The 21,461-nt window shown below is 54.6% G+C and overlaps 4 protein-coding genes and 2 pseudogenes across 4 annotated transcripts, besides 12 other annotated features; 3 read left to right on the top strand and 3 right to left on the bottom strand.

The window, feature by feature from the left end:
- Positions 1-3,157: a mobile genetic element.
- Positions 1-3,839: a sequence feature (areas not merged during assembly with more than two copies in the genome that could not be assigned to a particular haplotype).
- Positions 3,840-4,679: a sequence feature (haploid, Esmeraldo-like haplotype).
- Positions 4,583-6,658, bottom strand: Tc00.1047053507067.20 (surface protease GP63, putative; the record flags this gene model as incomplete). The annotated part of the gene is made up of 1 exon (XM_805268.1): positions 4,583-6,658. The coding sequence occupies one exon, from the start codon at positions 6,656-6,658 to the stop codon at positions 4,583-4,585; it is 2,076 nt and encodes a 691-aa protein (XP_810361.1).
- Positions 4,680-9,818: a sequence feature (areas not merged during assembly with more than two copies in the genome that could not be assigned to a particular haplotype).
- Positions 7,888-9,135, bottom strand: Tc00.1047053507067.30 (annotated as a pseudogene).
- Positions 9,599-10,258, bottom strand: Tc00.1047053507067.40 (mucin TcMUCII, putative; the record flags this gene model as incomplete). Its single annotated transcript, XM_805269.1, has 1 exon — positions 9,599-10,258. The coding sequence occupies one exon, from the start codon at positions 10,256-10,258 to the stop codon at positions 9,599-9,601; it is 660 nt and encodes a 219-aa protein (XP_810362.1).
- Positions 9,711-9,818: a microsatellite.
- Positions 9,819-10,059: a sequence feature (haploid, non-Esmeraldo-like haplotype).
- Positions 10,060-10,878: a sequence feature (heterozygous, Esmeraldo-like haplotype).
- Positions 10,879-14,907: a sequence feature (areas not merged during assembly with more than two copies in the genome that could not be assigned to a particular haplotype).
- Positions 14,908-15,597: a sequence feature (heterozygous, non-Esmeraldo-like haplotype).
- On the top strand, positions 15,478-16,056 carry Tc00.1047053507067.50 (annotated as a pseudogene).
- Positions 15,598-15,717: a sequence feature (haploid, non-Esmeraldo-like haplotype).
- Positions 15,718-21,461: a sequence feature (areas not merged during assembly with more than two copies in the genome that could not be assigned to a particular haplotype).
- Positions 16,615-17,700, top strand: Tc00.1047053507067.60 (mucin-associated surface protein (MASP), putative; the record flags this gene model as incomplete). The annotated part of the gene is made up of 1 exon (XM_805270.1): positions 16,615-17,700. One exon carries the CDS (start codon positions 16,615-16,617, stop codon positions 17,698-17,700), a length of 1,086 nt encoding a protein of 361 aa, XP_810363.1.
- Positions 17,927-18,113: a sequence feature (T-rich).
- Tc00.1047053507067.70 (uncharacterized protein) lies at positions 19,689-20,714 on the top strand (the record flags this gene model as incomplete). The annotated part of the gene is made up of 1 exon (XM_805271.1): positions 19,689-20,714. One exon carries the CDS (start codon positions 19,689-19,691, stop codon positions 20,712-20,714), a length of 1,026 nt encoding a protein of 341 aa, XP_810364.1.

Raw genomic sequence — 21,461 nt, forward strand, 5'->3', positions numbered from 1 at the left:
GTGCCAGGAATAGAGTCCCCGCCACACCGACAGGCGCCTGCCATGCGGTGTACGCGCCTTCCTTTTTCTTCTGGGCATCCCTCCAGTACGGTCACCCGACTGCAGTAAAAAAGTCCATGTGCCAGATTGGGCTGTCCTCCTGCGGGAGGGATCGTGCAATCATGGCCTCGTCGTCAGCGGCCTCATTGCGTGGGATACCGCAGTGCGATGGAGAGAACATGAAATCCACAGGGTGACCTCGCTGTATCAAGGAGAGCAGCATAATCCAAATCTCTTCAGTAACGTAGTCTCGCATGGCCAGTGGAACGACGCGGAGTGCCTCAGTTCTCGACGGGGAGTCCGTTGCCACCAGGATTCGTGTGGACGATTGGGATGTTTCCAGACAAAAGGTATGAGATGTCTAATGCCATCTTCAGTGGCAAGGCACTCTGCTCTATATGAGGATGCGAGCCTGCCAGCTGCTGCACGATGGACCTCCACAGGGAGATCATTTGTCGTGGTGGAGCCGTACAATGGTGCAGCGGATCCAGGTGCGAGCTCAGCGAGAGATGAAGAAACGTCCGTCCATAATTCAAAATCATAATCTCCCAGAGAGGAGTAAATAGAGTCAATAGCCGTGCGCTTGACGTCGTCAGAGGCGTCTTGGGCAAAGCGTGGCTGATTAAATTCCACTTTATTGCAGCTCACAGTGTCCCAGGGGAAAATTCAATGTTGAATAGGAGGAGCGCGATTGTGGCTGTGGGGTATCCCAATAATGTTACATACGCGGCGTAATTCATTAATAACAGCATCCTCGGAAGCGGGATTGATGTCGCCGCTTTTCACGCATGGACGGCGGCGTGGCCTCCAATCATATTGCGCCACACACTTCCTCAATATATCGGAAAAGTGTGAGGCGTTCGTGTTGTGTGAGTGCAAGAAGCCAGAGTATCCTCCGCAGCGGTGCTGGATTGGCGGTCAGGTGGACAGAATTATTGTCCTTCGCTGGTGCGCGTGGGCCGAGCGATGCAGTGCAGCTGTCGCGGTGCCGCACTTCCAGGCTGTGGAGGTGAACGGGGGCCGGACACGGTGCGATTGCCTCGTCGCTGTGGTGCGACGCACTGTGGACGCACCCAACCAGAAAGTATCGCGTGGTGTGCTGGGACGCACCAGCCTCTGCACCCAGCCGCAGCTGATGGCGGTGTGGCACAGTCTGCTCTGCAGCAACGGTGACGTGCACACCAAAATTGAGGTGTCGATCAATCGCATTGCCGAGCGGACTCACCGGGTGGGACTTGACGCGTTTGTTCCCATCGCCCAGACGATGGTCGGCCGTGTCCTCGTCAGACTGTCGGTGTGAGGCGATGCAGAACAGAGCGGCCCGCTCCTATCGGCGTTGATTTTTAGGCTGTGCTCGGCAGCCCATGTCGTTGTAAATGACAGGGCAGGGTGCTTTGCCGCAGCACAGGCACGGATGTCCACATACAAGGCAACAAGCGTGCGGCCGTCAGCGTGAATGAACGTCGACGCAAAGTGAACGCTGTACAGGCAGCGCAGCAGACCATCCACGTGGTGGAGTAGGAGCTGCGGTCCAAGGAAGCTGCATTGGGCTGCCACGGCTGAGGCGAGCCGCTGTCAGGGACATAGTTGGTGAGCACCCACACCAACGCCGCCGCCTCGCAGGTGATTGCGCTACCAGCGTTGGGAGCGACGGCCCAGGCGCGGTAGCCCGCCGAGCACAGCCAGCACTCGCCCATCGTCCGCGGTGTCTAATGCAGTCGAGATGCCGATCCGGACGGCGAGAGAGCGGTGTCGGCGGCGGTGGACCAGTCCTTCGCTCACCCCTAGCAGGGCAAAGAGCAGCGGGATGGGCCGGCCACTCTCTCCGTGCGGCATGTGTCCTTCCCGTGTTCGCGGATGCGAGTATTGTTCCCCGTTTCCCAGGAATCTCGCAGGCTGCCGTCAGCGAGTGAGGTGTTGATTATCGTTCTGTGCGGGCAGCGGTGCAAGATGGCGCAGAAACTCATTCAATACGCCGACGGGTCCACGCCACGCAAACAGTCGCGGATGGCCAAGTCAGGTGCACACGGCGTGAAGGGCCAATTTATATCTCAGCCACCAGATGGCACGCAAGCACAAGGTGTGCGGACAACAGTGGGGATCGCAGCAAGTGCGACGCGGACAGCGTGACGGACGAGCGGGTGCGCCTGCTGCAGAGGCAGAGCGCAGACGCGGTCCCGAGAGCACCGCAGCACAGCCGATCCCAGAGAGCAGGAACGTGGTGCCGCCATGCCTCGGAGCATCACAGGCTTGGGATCAAGAGGGTACCAGGCTGTTTCGCACGGACCTCTAGCAGCATGGAGAAGCCATAGCGGAGGGCATGATTGCGGTCCTCCCGTTTGCGGAGCAGTTCAGCACGGGGCAGGCTGCCTCCCGGTAAGAAAGTTCGCTCGTTGCAGGCTGCCGCCGCAACACACTCGGCCTGCTCCATTCCGTCCGTTGTGATTCCTCTGGTCTGTCACGACTGCCGCGCGGTATGGTATATTTGCGCATCTCCAACCATGTGGTCACAGTGGCCAGAGGTGTTACACACGCCGAGGTGGAAGCATCACAGTCGGCATCACGCAGGAAAAAGGCGAAATGTTTCCGTTGTGGCAGCATGCCTGCCTGTCGCGGGATGCCGTCCTCCGTTCCTGCAGTGTGGGATGGCAGATGGTGGTCCGAGTCCATGTAAACGGGTGGACGTACAGTGAGAAACGCAGTACGCGTTGCGCATTCAAATTGGGAAACGAGACGCTGCGGCCGCTGATCCGAGTTGCCTGTGCCGGGACGTCGGACAGCTCAATCTCCATGCCGCTTGAGGTGGTGGCGAGGTCCTCTCCTGCCGTCGTGGATAGTGAGCGACCGTCCCGGAGCTCATGATGTGAATTCAGGTCGTCCGCAATAGGTGCTGCAGGACCAAGGCGACGAATGTCGCTCGCAGAGTGTGAAACGTGGGCAATTACTGTAGGAAGGCTGCAGAGGTTCACCACGCACATGCTGGGGCTGGCCGGTGGGCACACGCGGAGGGCGATGGTCTCCAGGCAGTTGGTGCCAGCAGCGACAGGCGCTCGCACGGAAAGGTGTGGTGCACCACGAAGGCCACGCCACCGGCACGCCCACTGCAGGCCTGGTGGAAGTCAATGCAGCCAATGAGCCTCGTCACTGGGCACTCTGGTACCTGCTCTCATGCAGAAGAACGATGTCGGGCCGGTGCTGCGCCAGTCGAGCAGCAAGGGCAATCCTGAGGGGAGAACGGCCTAAAGTTCTGAGGTGCGGCTATTGAGGACACCACCGCAGCGGGTGATGCCGATGGAGTGACCGCAACGAAACGACTGTGCGGTTGTCAGTCGGGCTGCAGGCAAACCGCCTCGCCGCTTCACAACCGACAGAACGTGGGACCTTCTCGAGGGGTGACGCCGTCGTGGTCCCCATCACGCCCGCAGCAATGCCCTGCCGCAATCACTCCCACAGAGAGACAAGGAAGAGTGTGTGAATGTGTGCCAAGAGTACAGCGACCGTCACCTCCAGAGAAGGCCATCGTGGCACCGTCCGTCACGCGTCAGCACACACCAAGCAACGCACGTACCCGGCAAAAACAACTAGGAGAGTGGAGAATGACCCCAAGAGCAGGCAACACCTCCACACATGGCGGACATCGTGCAGCCGCGTCAGCCGGCCACCAGCACTATGCAAAAAACGTACCACACGCATCCATCCAATGGCACCGTGATTCCCATCGCCAACGGTAGACACGCAGCGACCATACTATGTCAGCACGGGATGCAGGCCAACGTCCCACCGTTGCCAAGACATTCCTGCAGAGCACTGTGCAACTAAGTATGTGTGTGTGTGCTGGAGGAGCAGAAGAGAAGAGGAGCACAGGGAGGCACATCAACACAGCAACAGGTACAACTGGAGAGCAGCGAGAAATGCGGCACGGCCCCGACATCAACAATCACACACGGTGGCAACAAAAACAAGAGCAAAAAAACAAAACAATCCTTAAAGAAAAACACGGCGGCAGGGTGTGGCTGTGTGTGTGGCGCTGCGGGTGTCTGCCCGCCCTGGCCGCAAAGAAACAAAACAAGAGGGAAGAAATGTGTGCTCCGCCCCACAGGCCCTCGTCGCACGCCCACACGTCACGGCTCCCTCAGCGCGCCGTTCGTCGCGGCCCCTCCTCATGCGTGCAGCAGGCGAGGCGCACAGGGTCGTCGTCATGAGCGTGTCGGTGGGTGTGCGAGTGGAGCAGTTGGGCGGAAACACACGGCACCCCTCACAGGAAGAGTGCAGCAACAAACAATTAAAGAGGGAAGAGTGGAAAAGAAAAAAACGTCCATAGTGACTGCCCCAAAAGCAAGAAAAGGAAAAAAAGAGATGAGGAATATAAGATTTTAAAAAAGATAAAGCATAACTAAAAAACAACCAGACAAACAAACAAAAACAATAATGATATTTTACATCAAACATAAAGAAAAGCTTTTTGAGGTAATAAATTCATTGCCAGGTGCGTGTATCGGTGCAGGGGAGGTCGCAGGTGTACCACGCGGCAGCCAGTCACTCCTCACGGAGCCGCAAACCCCCACAGTCCCAACAGAAGAAGAAGCAGCGGCAGCAGTCTGCTCCCACGCATGGTGCCGCCATCACCTGTTGTTTCTCCAATGGCAGGGATGTTCGAAGCCGTCGCCCTCTCCACATTTCCCTGCGATGTATTCGCCGGCACTTGCTGTGTAGTGGCAGATTCACCCACCGTTGCATTTTGCCCTGCTTTACTTTCTTCCTGAGGCTGCTGCGATGCCGCTTGAACCACTGGAGCTTCAGCAGTTTTGCCTGCAATGGACGCTTCTCCATGAGGTCCCGCTGCGGTGAACGCTTCTGCATGAGGTTCTTCGGTAGAAGACGCTGCTGCACGTGGTTCCTCTTCATAAGGTTCTTCTGCGGGGAGCAACGCCGGAGCAACCACAGAATCTTTTACTTCCTCCTCTTGCTTGTTTCCTTTATAATCCTCCAACGCACCCGGAACGACAAGACTGCTGCCGTTGGCGGCAATGGTGCACACCTCGCCGTACTTCGGGCACTTGATCTTTCCGTCTTGCTTAAAACCATCCAACGTCACTTGGATTTCTCCGCCATCGGGGCAATCATGCCACACGTCAGTGCTGCCGAGGTGCTTCACCTTCACTGTGCCCTCCTCACACGACACCTGCGCGCACACTCCATTGACGCTTTTATGGTCATCACCGTCCTTCGTCTCCAGTAATTCCGCGTCCAGGCACCACGAGCCACTGCCAGTCAGCGACCCAGGGAGATGTTTCACATTTTCGTCCGAGCACGTATTGTACGTTGTCCCAGAAAAGTTGTGAAAATAAGAAGATACGACAGGGCAAACGTCCTTATCCGCAGGACTCCCCTTGTCCTCAACGATGTTTGCGGTGCACGTCCCGACGTAACGGCGGTCGGAGGTACAGCGAAGCGTCTTTTTGTCGGAGTCATCGCAGAACATGTGAGGATAGTTGGTGGAAAAATCCTTGGCTTCGCTGCACTTCTTCTCCAGAAATTCGCAGCCACTGCGGTGGCCCCAGCTCATCGGCTCCGCCATGCTCCAATTCACGCGGTAGTACCTCATATCCGCAAACACCGCCATCGTCAGTGCCGTGTAGTAGCCGGCACCAACTGTGGGAGCCATCAGCTCGTCCCGCGCGTGGCGTCCCTTCCAGTGAGGGATCGCTTTTTCCCGAGTGCCACCTTCGTCCTCCAGCTCCATGCCATCGAGAGACTCACAACCAAAGTGCGCTTGTGCCTTCACCTGAACGTGCTTCCCCGCCACCATCTTGCGGTGCTTCCCACGCACACTTTTCTCAAAAGTTTCGATGCTCTTTCCTTCAATACTCTCTTTACTGAACCCAAGAGCATGTGCAATTTCGTGTGCGGCAACGCGAACGCTCCACGCTGTGTCAGTCATGTACCTTGGATCAAAGTTGATGGCGCCAATGGAGGGGCGAAAATCTTCCCATGTGTTACACGTGGCCGCCCAAACAGCCATGCTTTCAGTACTTGACGGCCTAGCAGCAGCGTAAATGATAAAATCAAAATTAGGCACACCGCCATTTTTTTTGTGTTCAATTGGAACCGTAAACCTTTCGCACAGACCTCCTATAGTCCTCGGAACCGTTACCTTCTCAGAAGCGGGTCTCACAAGTAGCCGCTCCGCGTGCAGTTTGACAGCGCCGGGGAGAATCTTTTCAGTGTACAATTGTTTCTTTGCTTCCGTCAAGACATTTTCTTTTTTACAAGTCATCTTTTCCCCCAAGATGTTTTCGCACTCATCCCCATCATTTTCGCAGTACATCTTTTTCCTGTTCGTGCTCTTCAACTCCTCCGTGAACACCTTGATGCGGATCGGCTCCCAGCCACTGTCGTCATCCTGTGCGGCGACGGTGTATGCCTGCATGGCACCCTGTCCCTTGCGCGGCACCTCACGTAAAACCGCGGTCGACAGCGGGCCGCTCCTCCCCATCGTCTCGTCAAATCCACGGTGGTGCTGCAGAGCGGGTGCAGCGGCAATACACCCAATGGCGCAGTAAATCAGTAGCAACACCAGCAATGGGAGTGGCGGCGTGGCATGGCGTGGCAGGCGCATGGCCTGAGAAAAATGCATTTCTTTTTTTCGTGTGAGTAGCAGCAGTAGCAGTGCAGCGTGGCTGCGGGAGGAGAGAGAAAGGAAAAAAAGAAAAAAAGAAACGATTTATCGCCAGTGGTGCGTCAGGATGCGGCACAAGCAGCGGAGTAACAAGAGACCACAGAGGCGGCCATACACACCGCGTGCGCACCGACTCCATCAATGGGAGAAACCGTCAACCCGTCGTCGGCTGAGCGTCCATCACCGTCGCACACATTCCTTATCGGCCGCAACGCTCCCTGCACGCGGAGTGTTTAGTCTGCTTCCCTCGTGGTGTTGTAGTATTTGTGTGACAGTCCACCAACCTGCCACCACTTGCACAGCGTCCGTCCCACGTGTAGGAGCATCGCACAGCGCTCTCTTTCTCTCCCAGCAGCACATATCATATGGCATCACCGAATGGCAGCCTCATCGTGATGCGCAGCCCTGAATCGGGGATGGAAAGAGTCGTGCAAGCAAATATATTTCTACCGTTTCTCAGAATTCTCAAAAACAAGCGTGACGACGTCGCAATTATCATGACTGTTTCTCCCCGTGCTGCCAATGACCAAGAGGCTACTGTGAACGCACTGCGTGGGAGTCACCATTTTCGCCGTTGCTCTCTTCAGCGGCCCGAGAACACACCGGCCGTTCCAACACGGTGAATATGAGCGTTGCCAAAGACAGCCACAAGCACCAACACACCAACCTCCACAGTGTCCTCAATCACCATCCGCAGCATGTGTGCGTGCGTTCTAAGACTTCACACCACTCCACAGCGTCTGCGTCATGCCTTGTGTGCATCTGTCTGATTGTCTGTTTGGCAGCGCCTATACTTGCAGAGCAGCTGTGCGCCACAAGAGAGTCCAAAGAAAGCAACGGCAGAGAGAGGCAGATAGCACACACGTAAATTACTCATATCATCACACACACACACACAGAGAGAGAGGGGTCGCCCACTCAATGCAATAAAAACAAAAAAAAAACAGTTACGGTGCTCCGCCCATGCAGCCAGGCAGGACGGCAGCGGTGCGTGTCGTGCAAAAGAGAGCACCAGCGGGCCTGCATGGGTGTGCATGCATATATACAATGGGCACATTATGTGTGTGCCTCGTGGGGTGAGGTGAGGGCGAGAGTCCATGCAAGGGGACACACACAGAGAGAAGGAAGAGTGTGTGTGCAGGCGGTGCACGGCTCTCTCTCACACTCACTCTCACGCGGCCACCACCGCAGCAGCCGCACACGCAACAAGAAGAAGCAAAAGAGGGGAGGTGGTGTGGGAGACCGCGGTGCTGTCACTGTCGCCAGCTGACGCCGCATCATTTATTCGAGCGGCGTTGATTGTTTCTGCTATTTGTGGTGCTGCCTCACTGAGTGGTGGAACAACTTTGGTATTGTCAGTTTCAAGGCTGTCGTTTTTTTCCTTTAGAGCTTTGAGCATCATCCTCATCTGCCTTATTCTGGACATGATCACCGCTGCCACTTGTAGAGGTAGATGAGATTTTTGTTTCTGCTGGACTGCCGGTTGCTGTATTCTTCGTCAAATCCTCTGTTTCTGTTTCATGACTGTGCTGCTCTTGTGTAGCATCCCCTGAAGGCGGTTCCGGCGCTTTTGAGTCCATTTTGGGTCCTGACGGCGTGATTTCGTCCTTTACTTTTGCTGAATTCTGTGAGTTTTCTTTTTCTGCTGGTGGGCTTCCTTCAACTGCTGATGGTGTTGGTAGCAGTAGTGGTGATACTCCTCCATTATTTTGACCCTCGCGTGTCTGGGTTTGTGCGTTTTCTTTTTCTTGGGTGTTTTCTGTGTATTTCTCCCCATCCCCTTCCTTTCCTTCTTCTATCACTTCATCACTTTCATGGTTATCCTGACGATCGGCATCTCCTTTTGTCACCGTGTCCTTGGCCAATTGATTAATGTCGGATTTATCCATCAAAGAGGGGTTTTCACCAGGACGAGTGGGAGTGCTGCCCGATAAAGATGTCAATTGATCGTTGTTTTGTTCTTGGGGCCCAGCTGCCGTTTTGTTATTAGACCCCCTGTTACTCTTTTCATTTTGGCCAGAAACATCCAACCGCCCGGTTTCTGCACCTGTCCCTGACTCTCCAGGCCCAGACGGCGGAGGTGGTTTTCCTGCACCAGACGCTGCATTGCCCACAGGACCAGCCAAGAGACTACTATGCAGTGATTTCTCCGTCTTTTCCAATGAGGCATCAACACTTCCATCTTCACCGTCGTCCCCAGCCGCAACCGCATTTATTAATCCCATTCGGGTGGATAACAACCCGCAATCCGCCTCCAGGCGCACCCTGTCATTTCCTCCACCATTACTCGTGTGCCTCAAACCGTTCCCTCCACCCTCACCGCAGTAATCGTCCATCGCGTGTCCAAAAACAGCACCGCACCACAGCACGCAGAGGGCACACACCAGCAGCACACGGCCAGTCATCATCATCGCCATCACTCCTGTCAGTTGCGTGTAGCCTTCAGCTCAAAATAACTCCCCGTCAACAGAGAGCAAAAGGAAAGACAAGTCACACAGCCACGCACCGTCCCATCCAGCAATGAGAGTCACGACGGCTACACCACAGATTACACAGCAGCAGAGCACATAGGACGAGACAGTTTGGATCAGCACGATTGCAGAAAATGCACGCCGCACTGAAAACCACAAGGTTAAAAACCAAGAAAACAAAAATGAAAAAAAAAAATCCAAGACTCCTGTGTACTTGCATATGAGTGTGCCTGGGGTGCGTTCAACGTGACGGATGCGAGAGCAGCAAAATGGAGCACACAGCAGGGCAGCGGAAGCAAATAAAGCGAAACACAATCATTACTTTCCCTTATTATATACATCGGACCACAGAAGACGTAAACGAATCCCTGTGGCTGAGTGCTGGCACGCACAGCCCGCAAACACCTCTTCAGCAAAGGGTGGTGTACGCCAGCGTGGATGCCGCAAGCAGCAGCGAGGCACACACCCACGCAGAGCTGCTGAGGCTGCCGTCGATTTCGCGAAGACGCGACGGTGCGCGGGTGGTCGTCGTCGTTGTAGTTGGCGCCTCTGTAGTCGTAGTTGGTGCCTTTGTTGTGGTGGTTGTTATCGTTGTTGGTGCATATGTTGTAGTCGTCGTCGTGGTCGTCTCGGCAGGATCTTCGGTTTCCTGATTTGCTTTTTCTGCAGATTGTCTCGTGCCGATTTCTCGTCCTGGAGTACCGTCCGTATCATGATTTTGTAACATGTTAGACACGTCAACTGATTCCCGACCTACAGCGGTCGGGGCTGGTCCCGCTCCGGCATTTCTTCCCTGTTCCGCACCGGACCCCTTACTTGGCGACCCTAAGTTATCGATCTCCTTAAGTGGTACCTCTGGTTCAAGGGACGGTGAAATGGCAGCCTTTCCAATATCTTCATCTTCGGGCCTAGCCTTTGATAAAGAATGCAATAAACTGGTGCCGTTTCCCTCAGCCTCAGCCTTACGATCTTCGGCTTCAGTATGCTCAGTAGCCTCTGCCGCGCACACGAACGGGCAACAGCACAGGGCAAGCACCAACAGGGCGCACAGCAGACGGCACGTCATCATCAATGTGAGTGTGGTCGTTCAGTGGTGTGGGGCTGATCTGCACAGTGAAGGACATGGAGAGCAACAGGGGAGACGAGAGGTGCGGCAGACACACACAGAGGGCACACCACATGAGGAGAGGGCAGCGGCCAGGCATGCACCGTGCGCCGCACACCACGCACGACACACACTCCAATCCACGGCAGCAGGCACACACACACACACAGCCCTGCCGCAACACCAACACACAGATGGAGGAGGGAGAAGCAAACAGGAGCGGCACACAAGGCTCCACCGCACGTACACACGGCGAGAGCGGTCCGTCGTGTCGGCACTCCTCACGGAGGGCACGCACACACGCAAGAGGAGGTGCAGCACACACAGCAACACAAAGGCAAAGTAACAATAAAAAAAAGAAAGATCCCCGCACACCACGTGGATTGTTGGTCCACGGGAAGTGCAGCCAATATTTATTACAAGAGCAACATTTCATCCTATTTTTGCTGTATGCTGTTACAATAACGAGTGGGTAGCGCAATGGCCGTCCGTAAAAAGTGGCGAGCATTCCGTCCGAAACGTGCCGTCGTGCGGGCTGGGGCACTCCAAAACACTCGCATTCCCAATTCCCAACGACGGGGGCATTTCTGCAGTGGATGAAGCGAAGTCTCTCGTGGTCCATCTCGAGTACCTGCGGTTGTGCTTCCTGCGTGCCTTGCCTGCTGGCGTGCTTGGCACTTTCTGTGGCGACCTGTGCGCGAGGCGCCTGTTAAGAAGACGCTGGCACCATTGTGACGTCCGCATCCTAGGCCTTCTCAAACTATTATAACGCCAGGCTGAGCACGTCGGGCATGCGCCCTCATATTGTGGACGGACGAGCGCACTCTGCTGCAGGTTGGGCAGGAGGACATCAATCCGCCGCTCGCTGGTCGGCAGGGAGTTGCGGCGCTCACTTCGGGAAGAGGTTCTGGCGGAGGCAGAGGCGGGCCGGTCTCCTCAGTGAGGGAGGGACGGCATCACCGACACAGAGGGTTCCTTTTGATACGAAGGGCACGCGCAGGTATGTCGAGGAGTGGGCGGGAATCGCATCGCGCCTTTGCGCAGAGCCGCCGCTCGGGGCACGATGTCCGGGTTGTGCCAGGAATAGAGTCCCCGCCACACCGACAGGCGCCTGTCATGCGGTGTACGCGCCCTTCTTTTTCTTCTGGGCATCCCTCCAGTACGGTCACCCGACTGCAGTAAAAAAGTCCATGTGCCAGATTGGGCTGTCCTCCTGCGGGAGGGATCGTGCAATCATGGCCTCGTCGTCAGCGGCCTCATTGCGTGGGATACCGCAGTGCGATGGAGAGAACATGAAATCCACAGGGTGACCTCGCTGTATCAAGGAGAGCAGCATAATCCAAATCTCTTCAGTAACGTAGCCTCGCACGGCCAGTGGGACGACGCGGAGTGCCTCAGTTCTCGACGGGGAGTCCGTTGCCGCCAGGATTCGTGTGGGCGATTGGGATGTTTCCAGACAAAAGGTATGAGATGTCTAATGCCATCTTCAGTGGCAAGGCACTCTGCTCTATATGAGCGTGCGAGCCTGCCAGCTGCTGCACGATGGACCTCCACAGGGAGATCATTTGTCGTGGTGGAGCCATACAATGGTGCAGCGGATCCAGATGCGAGCTCAGCGAGAGATGAAGAAACGTCTGTCCATAATTCAAAATCAAAATCTCCCAGAGAGGAGTAAATAGAGTCAAGAGCCGTGCGCTTGACGTCGTCAGAGGCGTCTTGGGCAAAGCGTGGCTGATTAAATTCCACTTTATTGCAGCTCACAGTGTCCCAGAGGAAAATTCGATGTTGAATAGGAGGAGCACGATTGTGGCTGTGGGGTATCCCAATAATATTACATACGCGGCACAATCCATTAATAACAGCATCCTCGGAAGCGGGATTGATGTCGCCGCTTTCCCATGCATGGACGGCGGCGTGGCCTCCAATCAGATTGCGCCACACACTTCCTCAATATATCGGAGAAGTGTGAGGCGTTAGTGTTGTGTGGTTGCGCGGAACCCAATGATCCTCCGCAGCGGTGCTGGATTGGCGGCCAGGTGGACAGAAGTATCCTTCTTTGATGCGCGTGGGCCGAGCGATGCAGTGCAGCTGTCGCGGTGCCGCACCTCCAGGCCGTGGAGGTGAACGGGGGCCGGACACGGTGCGATCGCCTCGCCGCTGTGGTGCAAAACGCTCTGTGGACGCACCCAACCAGAAAGTATCGCGTGGTGTGCTGGGACGGCCCAGCCTCTGCACCCAGCCGCAGCCGACAGTAGCGTAGTGCGGTATACTTTGTTTTTTGTGTGAGGAATTTTGCTGTTTTTTAAATTTTGGTACGGGCCGATGGTGCATTGGCGTTTTCTGATTCAGTAGGGGAAATGCGTTTTGAAGAAGCCGTTGCAGGTATTCAGCGCCGTTGTAAATAACAAATGTGCGACTGCCTCCATGAAAGCGACAACACTGTCTTGAATTACAGCATAAGGCACTGCAGCTTAATCTGGTGTTTTACAGCAATTTTATTGGACGGTGCATTTGTTTTCAATATTTTGCAGCTTTTGTGGGAGAAAGTGGGAGGCTGAGGGTATTAGGACTGAATTCATTTGAGTGGCTGCGTTCCGTTGACTTGCGGCCAGTCGTGGCACTCTTTTGGGGTTTGGCAGCTCGTCCCTTTTGTTTTACTTCCCACCGCAGCACGTGGATAACACTGAACCGAGGTACATTTGTTTGACCGCGTGTGGGCTGCTGCCGTGCGTGATGCATGGACTATGTGATTGTGTGGGGAGGTGCGTTGGAGTGACGAATACCTTTGTTTGGCGTGTCGCGGTGTGTCGGAATGATGTTTGGATGACATGTGAAGGGTGTTGTTTGTGATTTGTGTGTCTTTTCTGGTGGAGCCGACATGTGTGCGGGGATTGCGGCATTGCCGGCTGACAGCTCCACGTCACTTTTCAGCATTCCTGGATGTGCTGAGGAATGACGGCTGGCGACCAGCGTGTTGGTGCTGCTGGTGGGAATAAGTGCATCGGGAATAGGCCACTTTCTCTTTTCCGTGCTGGAGCCGATGAAATGGCACGAGGGCACCGGCTGCAGGCTGCCTGCCAGCACGTGTGGGCAGCGATCCATGCACACACCGACGCTCATCGCAAGAGCTTGCGCGATCACGGTGGCCTTTTGTGGCGTGCTTTTGTGGACGTCAGCCCGTCGGAGAATGTGTGAAGCAAACGGCTGACTGCACACGAGGAAAATAAGTGCGTGCACTGTGCCGTGTTTCTTTGTCGATGGCAGAGCGACAGGAAGCCCGTGCTGGCAACAGATCGTTGCGTTGCGAGGGATGTCGGTGTTGATTTTGGATCGTCGAGGGTGAAATGAATTTGCTGCTGCCCGTGTGTGTGGCCACTCCGGCAGAGGGCGGACACAAAAGGGAGGGATGCAGGCGCTGTGTGTGTGTGTATGCGGGTGCCATGCAACAACGTCACAACAAACATGCTGCGACTCGGTGACCCTCACATCGCTGTGGCCCTCACGAACAGCCGAGGCACGGCCCGCATCGATGCACTCAGTGGACGGAGTGAGGCAGTTTTTGAGGCGCTGCAGGGAACAGGATGTGTTGACGCAGCCACGACGTGCATGGAGTGTCACGATTGCACAGTGAGCTGTGGCTGGTGGAATAATTGCTTCTCGGAGGCAACAGGGGGAGAGAGAGCTGCTCCTGCTGCTGGCGCTGTTGCTGCCTTTTGTGGCCTCCCATGCCGATTATTGTCTGTCCGCTGATTATGGATGGCATGCCTCCACTAGTGACATCGTCTGAAGGCATTTCACAGCACCTGTGAAACACACATCACGTCGCATGCTTTGGCTGTGGATGTGGTGTCGTGAGTGCAGCCGGCAGTATTTTTCCGACTCCTTTTCACTGCTTTGCGACGAATAGATGCGTCGCCGCCCGAGTCATTCACTGCAGCTCCGTGTGTTGTACTGCCAGCACAAGACTCTCCTGTTGTCTGACGCCTGGCTGACAGTCAAGCACCACTGCGTTGGGACATGCAAGGATGTGGACTGCCGCTCACGGTGTTGGGCACCGCTGTTTGGATGCGGCGGCCACACGAGCGGATGCATTGTGGCACAATCAAATGCGTGAAATACGCGGAATCACAGCGGCTGCAGTAATATCAACGGTGTGGCACCACGGAGTATGTGAGGGGGTGATGCATGATGAATCACAGTGGGCGGCATGCGAGGGAAGTGCACCGCGACGGAGCGTCATCCCGCCCTCAGCCTGCAGGGGAATGCACACCCACAAAATATATGGGCGAGGCACCACCAAACACACATGCCCTTCTGTGCAGCAATAAATAGGAGCGAAGGTGCGTTGTGGTGCGTGGGAGTCCACTCACATATTTCCATTTCCACCGCAATAAACGGTGAGGAGTCATGTGCCACAGCAACGAAAGGAAAAACAAACATCTATTGCAACACTTTACCAGCGAAAGGCAGGAACAACACAAACCGAATTCTTGGCTGCACCAACACAAGAAACATTCACAAGAGGAAAGAAAAATTGTGCACCCCGCAGAAATTCTCAGCACACGATCCAGGCATGAAGGCTTACCCTCCGCAAAACAAAACAACGCATACAGACATCTGCCAACATTCAAACAGAAACACAAATAAATAGTTTCCTGCACTCTTCCATTCCTTGCGCTTATATTTGCTTGTGCTGCTGCTGCTGCTGCGGTGGCTGTGCTTGCATGAAGTGGTGTGCGCTGAATATGAACGAAGGCCGAAGACAACTGAAATGTTGCTTTGCGATGAATATTGGCTAGCCTTCCCGTGGACCAACGATCCACGTGGTTGACGGAGATATTTTTTTTTATTGTTACTTTGCCTTTGTGTTGCTGTGTGCGCTGCACCTCCTCTTGTGTGTGTGCGTACCCTCCGTGGGGGGTGCCGACACGACGGACCGCTCTCGCCGTATGTGCATGCGGTGGAGCCTTGTGTGCCGCTTCTGTTTGCTTCTCCCTCTTCCATCTGTGTGTTGGTGTTGCGGCAGGGCTGTGTGTGCGGCGTACGGTGCATGCCTGGCTGCTGCCCTCTCCTCATGTGGTGTGCCCTCTGTGTGTGTCTGCCGCGCCTCTCGTCTCCCCTGTTGCTCTCCATGTCCCTCACTGTGCTGATCAGCCCCACACCACTGAATGACCACACTCACGATGATGATGACGTGCCGTCCGCTGTGCGCCCTGCTGGTGCTTGCCCTGTGTTGCTGCCCGTCCATGTGCGCGACGAAAGGTAGCGGAGAACAAGATGAGGACAGCTCCAGTTTATCACCTTCTCAGCCACCGGAAGTAGGTGGTGCAGGGCCAGCAAATAATTCCACGACGTCAAGTTTAACAGCTCCGGCCGTCACGTTACCGGGAACTCAAAGTCAGGACGGTCAGGAACCCGCTTCTCCAGGAAGTCCAGGTACAGAAGCTCCGGGGCCTATTTCAAAAGCGAAACGAGATGGGACCGATTTGACAGGGTCTTCAGGTGGGTCCGTTAACCCAAATACATCAAGTTCCGTGACCGCTTCTGTATCGGCACAAAGTCAGAAGGAAAATGCGCCAACAACAACCACTACAACAAAGGCACCACCACTACGACTACGGAAGCGCCAACTACAACCACGACGACCACCCGCGCACCGTCACGTCTTCGCGGAATCGACGGCAGCCTCAGTAGCTCTGCGTGGGTGTGTGCCCCGCTGCTGCTCGCCGTATCCGCGCTGGTGTACACTACTCTGAACTAAAGAATTGTGTGCGGGCTGTGCGTGCCAGCACTCAGCCGCGGGGATTTGTGCGCGTCCACTGTGGTCCGATGTACTAAACAGGATAAAATAATGATTGTGTTTTGCTTCACTTGCTTCCGCTGCCCTGCTGTGTGCTCCGGGTTGTTCCCCGCATCCGTCACGTTGAACGCATCCCAGGCACACTCATACGCATGGCACGCACACAACTGTTTGCGTGGACTCAGATTTGAGGATAGGTGCGTGCGCGCTGGAGTCATACTGTGCAACCCTTTGTTTTATGTGTGTTTCTACATTTTTTACTTCATTGCTGTTTGTTTACCTGTGTTTTGTTTCTAATTGTTTTGTGTGTTTTTTCTGTTTACTTGCTGCGGGGCGTTGCGTGTTTTTGCCCTTTCACTGCTTTCAACTGACTCATGGTGTGTGTGCGCTGCCGCTGCTGTGCTGCTTCCATTTGTGACTGTGCGGTGGTGTGCGTGGTGTTTCGTCTCTCTTTTTGCTTTCACCCTGCGTTGACGTGTTGTTAATTTGTGCTGAAGGCTGCACGCAAGTGACAGGAGTGATGGCAATGATGGCTGGCCGTGTGCTGCTGGTGTGTGCCCTCTGCGTGCTGTGGTGCGGTGCCGGCGGTGGCTGTGACGAGGAGGTGGTGGAAGCTGCTGCTGGCGGTTTACTTGGGACTGCTGGTAAAGGTACGGTGGAGACTTCTGGAACTTCAACGCCAGGACCGGACGGCTCAGATCTTCCAAAAGGTTTGCCCAAGGTTAATCAACCAACGGAAACATCTACAGGAAAATCGTTGGAAGTAAATAAAGTTAATGTTGATCAACAGGATGTTGCTCCTGGGGTGGGGGATGAAGAAGATGGAAGCCCTTCAGACCATTTAGAAGAACCATTGAAAGATGATCCAGAAAAAGGAAAAACAAAGCCAGAATTACAAAATAAAGGGCAGGAAGGAAGAGAACCGCCACAATTGCAAGTAACTGTACCACAGCAACCGCAGCCACCACTGCAACAGTCACAACCGCCATCAGCACCTCAGCCACAACCTTCTGCTTCAGAAAAGGGTGAAGTTGTCGGCGAGAACAATAAGGGTGGAGAAGGTCAGCTCTCATTGGGAGTAGAACATAAGGGAAGCGCGGCTCCAGAGGCCCCCAGAAAAGAGGACTTATTAGAGGGTTCAGGTAAAGAATCAGAAAACAATGAACCGGTCCAAACGACAGTGCCAAACAAAGTACCGCCAGAGCACAAAACCCAAAATGGAATGTTAACTCCGGAACAAAAGACGAATGAAAGCCAAGGCACGGATACATCCATGAACCTACCCGAAATAAAAAAGGAAAATAAAGAATACTCTGCCTCCACGAAAAGTACGGCGCCGAGTACATCAACTGGCAGTCAAGAACAAGAAGCTGAGCCATCTACAAGCGAAGAACCTTCCCCTTTTGAGGAGGAACAATCCACAGTGACGAAGAAAACTGAAGATGCTCGAACTCCGGATGCTGCGGCGACAGAAAAACGCCAAAACGGCGCTAATGAAAAGGATGGCGACAGTGACAGCAGCACCGCGGTCTCCGACACCACCTCCCCTCTTTTGCTTCTTCTTCTTGTTGTTGCGTGTGCGGCTGCTGCGGTGGTGGCCGCGTGAGAGTGAGCGAGAGAGAGCCATGCACCGCCCGCACACACACTCGTCCTTCTCTCTGTGTGTGTGTCCCCTTGCATGGACTCTCGCCCTCACCTCACCCCACGAGGCACACAATAATGTGCCCATTGTATATATGCATGCACACCCATGCAGGCCCGTTGGTGCTCTCTTTTGCACGACACGCACCGCTGCCGTCCTGCCTGGCTGCATGGGCGGAGCACCGTAACTGTTTCTGTTTTTTCTCCTCTTATGATTGTTTTAATTGTTTTTAATTTTTCTTTTGCTGTTTGCTTTAAAATATTTCAAATTGTTTTTTTTTTTGTTTTTTCTGGTTGTGTGATTTTTTTCTTTCGTTTTGTTTTTGTTATTACTTTTTATTGTTCCTTTCTCTCATTCCTCTTTTTTTTTTTGCTTTTGGGGCAATCACTATGGACGTTTTTTTCTTTTCTACTCTTCCCTCTTTAATTGTTTGTTGCTGCACTCTTCCTGTGAGGGGTGCCGTGTGTTTCCGCCCAACTGCTCCACTCGCACACCCACCGACACGCTCATGACGACGGCCCTGTGCGCCTCGCCTGCTGCACGCATGAGGAGGGGCCGCGACGAACGGCGCGCTGAGGGAGCCGTGACGTGTGGGCGTGCGACGAGGGCCTGTGGGGCGGAGCACACATTTCTTCCCTCTTGTTTTGTTTCTTTGCGGCCAGGGCGGGCAGACACCCGCAGCGCCACACACACAGCCACACCCTGCCGCCGTGTTTTTCTTTAAGGATTTGTTTTGTTTTGCGTGTTTATTTCATGCGGTGGCGCACCCTTCGGTGTCGGCCTCGTGAGCATTTCTCTCCCCTCCGATGATTTCTTTTTCTTTTTCTTTTGCTGCGCTCACTCTCCCGATGGAGTGACGCGACTGCCGTCATGTCTGCGTGCTTCTCTCAGTCCCCACACACACGAGTGACTGTGCTCTGCGGGCCGCACTCACGCGCCGATGAGAGGGCTGAGGGGAGCAGCAACACGCAGATGACCCCATGAAATATAAACGATGTGCGGACACGCGGAGGGTCGGACGGTTGAAGCACACGCAACCATCTTTTTAATTTTCTTTTGTGGGCAAAATACATACAGACAGTTTGGTGTGGCCACACGGCTGCCAGGCGATCTTTTTCTTATTTTAAATTTGTGTGGAGCAGTAATGGAGGATTTCTTTTCACTTATAATTATTTTGTGTGGTGGGGTTTACATAAGACGAAGGGGACGTTTTTTGTTTTCAATAAATATTGTGTGAATTGCCGCTGCTTGGGCTGCAGTGCAGTCATGAGTTTGAGCGGTTTTCTTGTTGTTGTTTCCGTTATGCGTCCCCGCTGTACATTTTTGTGCGTCCCTCCGCATACTCTGCTCCCTCTTTTCTACTTCTTTGCTTTGTGTTGCTGCAGGCACACACAACCACACACAAGATGCACATTGCGGTGGATTTGAATGCACCTTTTGCAGTGCATGCTGGCAGTTGCGTGTGGCGGCTGTTGTCTTCTTCCGTGGCCATGAGGAGGGAGGAGAGAGGGAGCGCACCCCGAGACTATTTTCCTGCGGGTGTGGTGCACCGCGTGTGACTGCGCTGAGTTGGGCCCCGTGTCCCATCGATGGCGGGATGGCAGGAAATTTTGTACCGCGTCATGGATGGATGAGGGTTCGCTTGCTCCGTGTGCGTTGTGTGGTGGCCGCGGGGTTTTGCCATTTCCCTGGGGCTGCGGGAATGAGCTGGGGGAGATGGTGGTGGATGTCTTCTCCTCCTGCATGGTGGGTGGCTGCTGGCGTTGTGTGCCTCCTTGCGTGGATGCCGTCTCGTGGTGTGTGAACTGTGCGGCTGGGCCTGCTGCCCTCTCCTCATGTTGTCTGCGCTCTCTCGCTGTATCCGCTGTGCTCCGTCCCTCTCCCTCTCGTTCCATTCCTTTTTGTTCGGCTTACCGATCAGCTGACTGACACCAGCGACTCCACTACGGGCGATGATGACTGCGATGGTGACGGTGCGGCGCCGTGTTGGCCCTTGCGCTCTTGTGCTGCTGCTGCTCGTCCGTGTGTGTGCTGCTGGGTGTCCTGGACGTGTTTCTGGTGATGCGGGTGCGGTGGTTGTGCCGGTGGATATGTCGTGTGCTCCGAGTGACGGCAGCCTGAGCTATCGCGTGCGTGTGTGTGTGGGCGTGAAGAAGTGTTTCGCTGCCGGTGCTGAGGCTCAGTGTGAGAATTATAATTTCAGTGGCTTTGATGTGCGCACGCATGGCAGGAATGGTGAGCTGGGTGCTGTGTGCCATGTGGCCAATGCGGTGCACACATGTAGCAACTGTGCTGCCAACCGCGCAACGGAAGAGGAAGGGGTCACCGTTGCCTTTACGATGAATGTGACGACACATAAATACGCCGGCCCTTATGAATTGTGGTGGCGTCAATTTCCTCCCGATGGAACCATCCACCCGCCTGCACGGAGCAGCGATGCTGACCGGACGGGCATCTGTCGGTTGCCGCCACCCCGTGAAGGGAGGGATGACACAAATTCTGGCGAGACAACTGCACCGCAATTCAGTGCTGAGCCGTCACGTCAGAAAGAGGATCGGCGACAGTCTGCGGCGGCTGACGGACCCAACACCGTTGATCGGAGTCCCGCATCCAACACGGCGACCAACACGTCCGAGACGAGGCCTGAGTTTTCCACCAATCCGAGCGAAGTGATGGTCCCGAATGCGTCCAAGAAGGCGCCTTCCTTTGCCAACGGTCCGAGAATATTAGTGGTGTTGAATGCATCCGGGATCATGTCTGTCACTTGTGGCGGCAGGGAGCACGTTGCTGCGGATAACACGGACGAGGTGAGTGAGCCCGACGCCACTGGACACAAATCTCTCGTTTTAGAAAATGGCGTTGCGGTCAGTGGATTTGTTGGTGAGGGTGATGCGGGCGGATTGAGTCAACGCAATGCCTTTGGACACGAAAACCCCAATTACGAGAATTCACCGCGCAGTATTCCGGGAGCGGTGTGAGTCTACACGACTGCTTTGCCCTGCACAACGACGCGAAATTGACACTGCGAGAGTTAACAGTTGACGGCACCGTGCGTGTGTGCGTGTATTGTGTGTTGCTGCTTCTTCTGGGATTGTGTGGAGTTGTGGTGGTCCTCTGAGCCGAAGAGTGTGGAATTGCGACTCCTCACGGAGAACTTGTGCCGCGTTCCCTGCGTGTGTTACTTTTTTATTTACATTTTACTGTTAGTTTTATTTTTGTGTTTTCCTGGAATGATAAAGATCTTTTTTGTTCCTTTACTTAATGGTCAGTTGCTGCGCACCGTCATGAGCGAATTGTTTTCCCTCTTGATTGCTTCTGTTGCCTACACGCGGTACAGGCCCCACGGCTGTGCGCTCCACGGACGACACAAAAGGAGGAATGGAGAGACAGGCCGGATGCCGCATGAAATGTGTGGGATGTTGTGTGGGCTTGTGGAACAGTAATAATTTTTTCCTTGTGCAGGTACTGTACGCATGTACATATAAACACAGTCCTGCATTGCTGCATGGCGTACGAAATGATGATTCTGCCGAAGTGTATTTTTTTTTGGAGGAGGAGACTCCTGTTGGACACCCAACTACTCTTTTTGTTTTGGTATCGCTTTTTTACTTCTGGGTGTGCAGTCGGTGTGCGTTCCTCTGCAAGGCTGCTGCCGTTGTTTACGGTGCGTATTACTGTGTGACTTTTCTTTCCTTTTCCTTTTGCTTTCCTTCTCTGGTGACGGG

Source organism: Trypanosoma cruzi, genomic scaffold, assembly GCF_000209065.1.
Source record: "Trypanosoma cruzi strain CL Brener 1047053516815 genomic scaffold, whole genome shotgun sequence".
In the NCBI taxonomy this organism is placed as follows: domain Eukaryota; phylum Euglenozoa; class Kinetoplastea; order Trypanosomatida; family Trypanosomatidae; genus Trypanosoma; species Trypanosoma cruzi.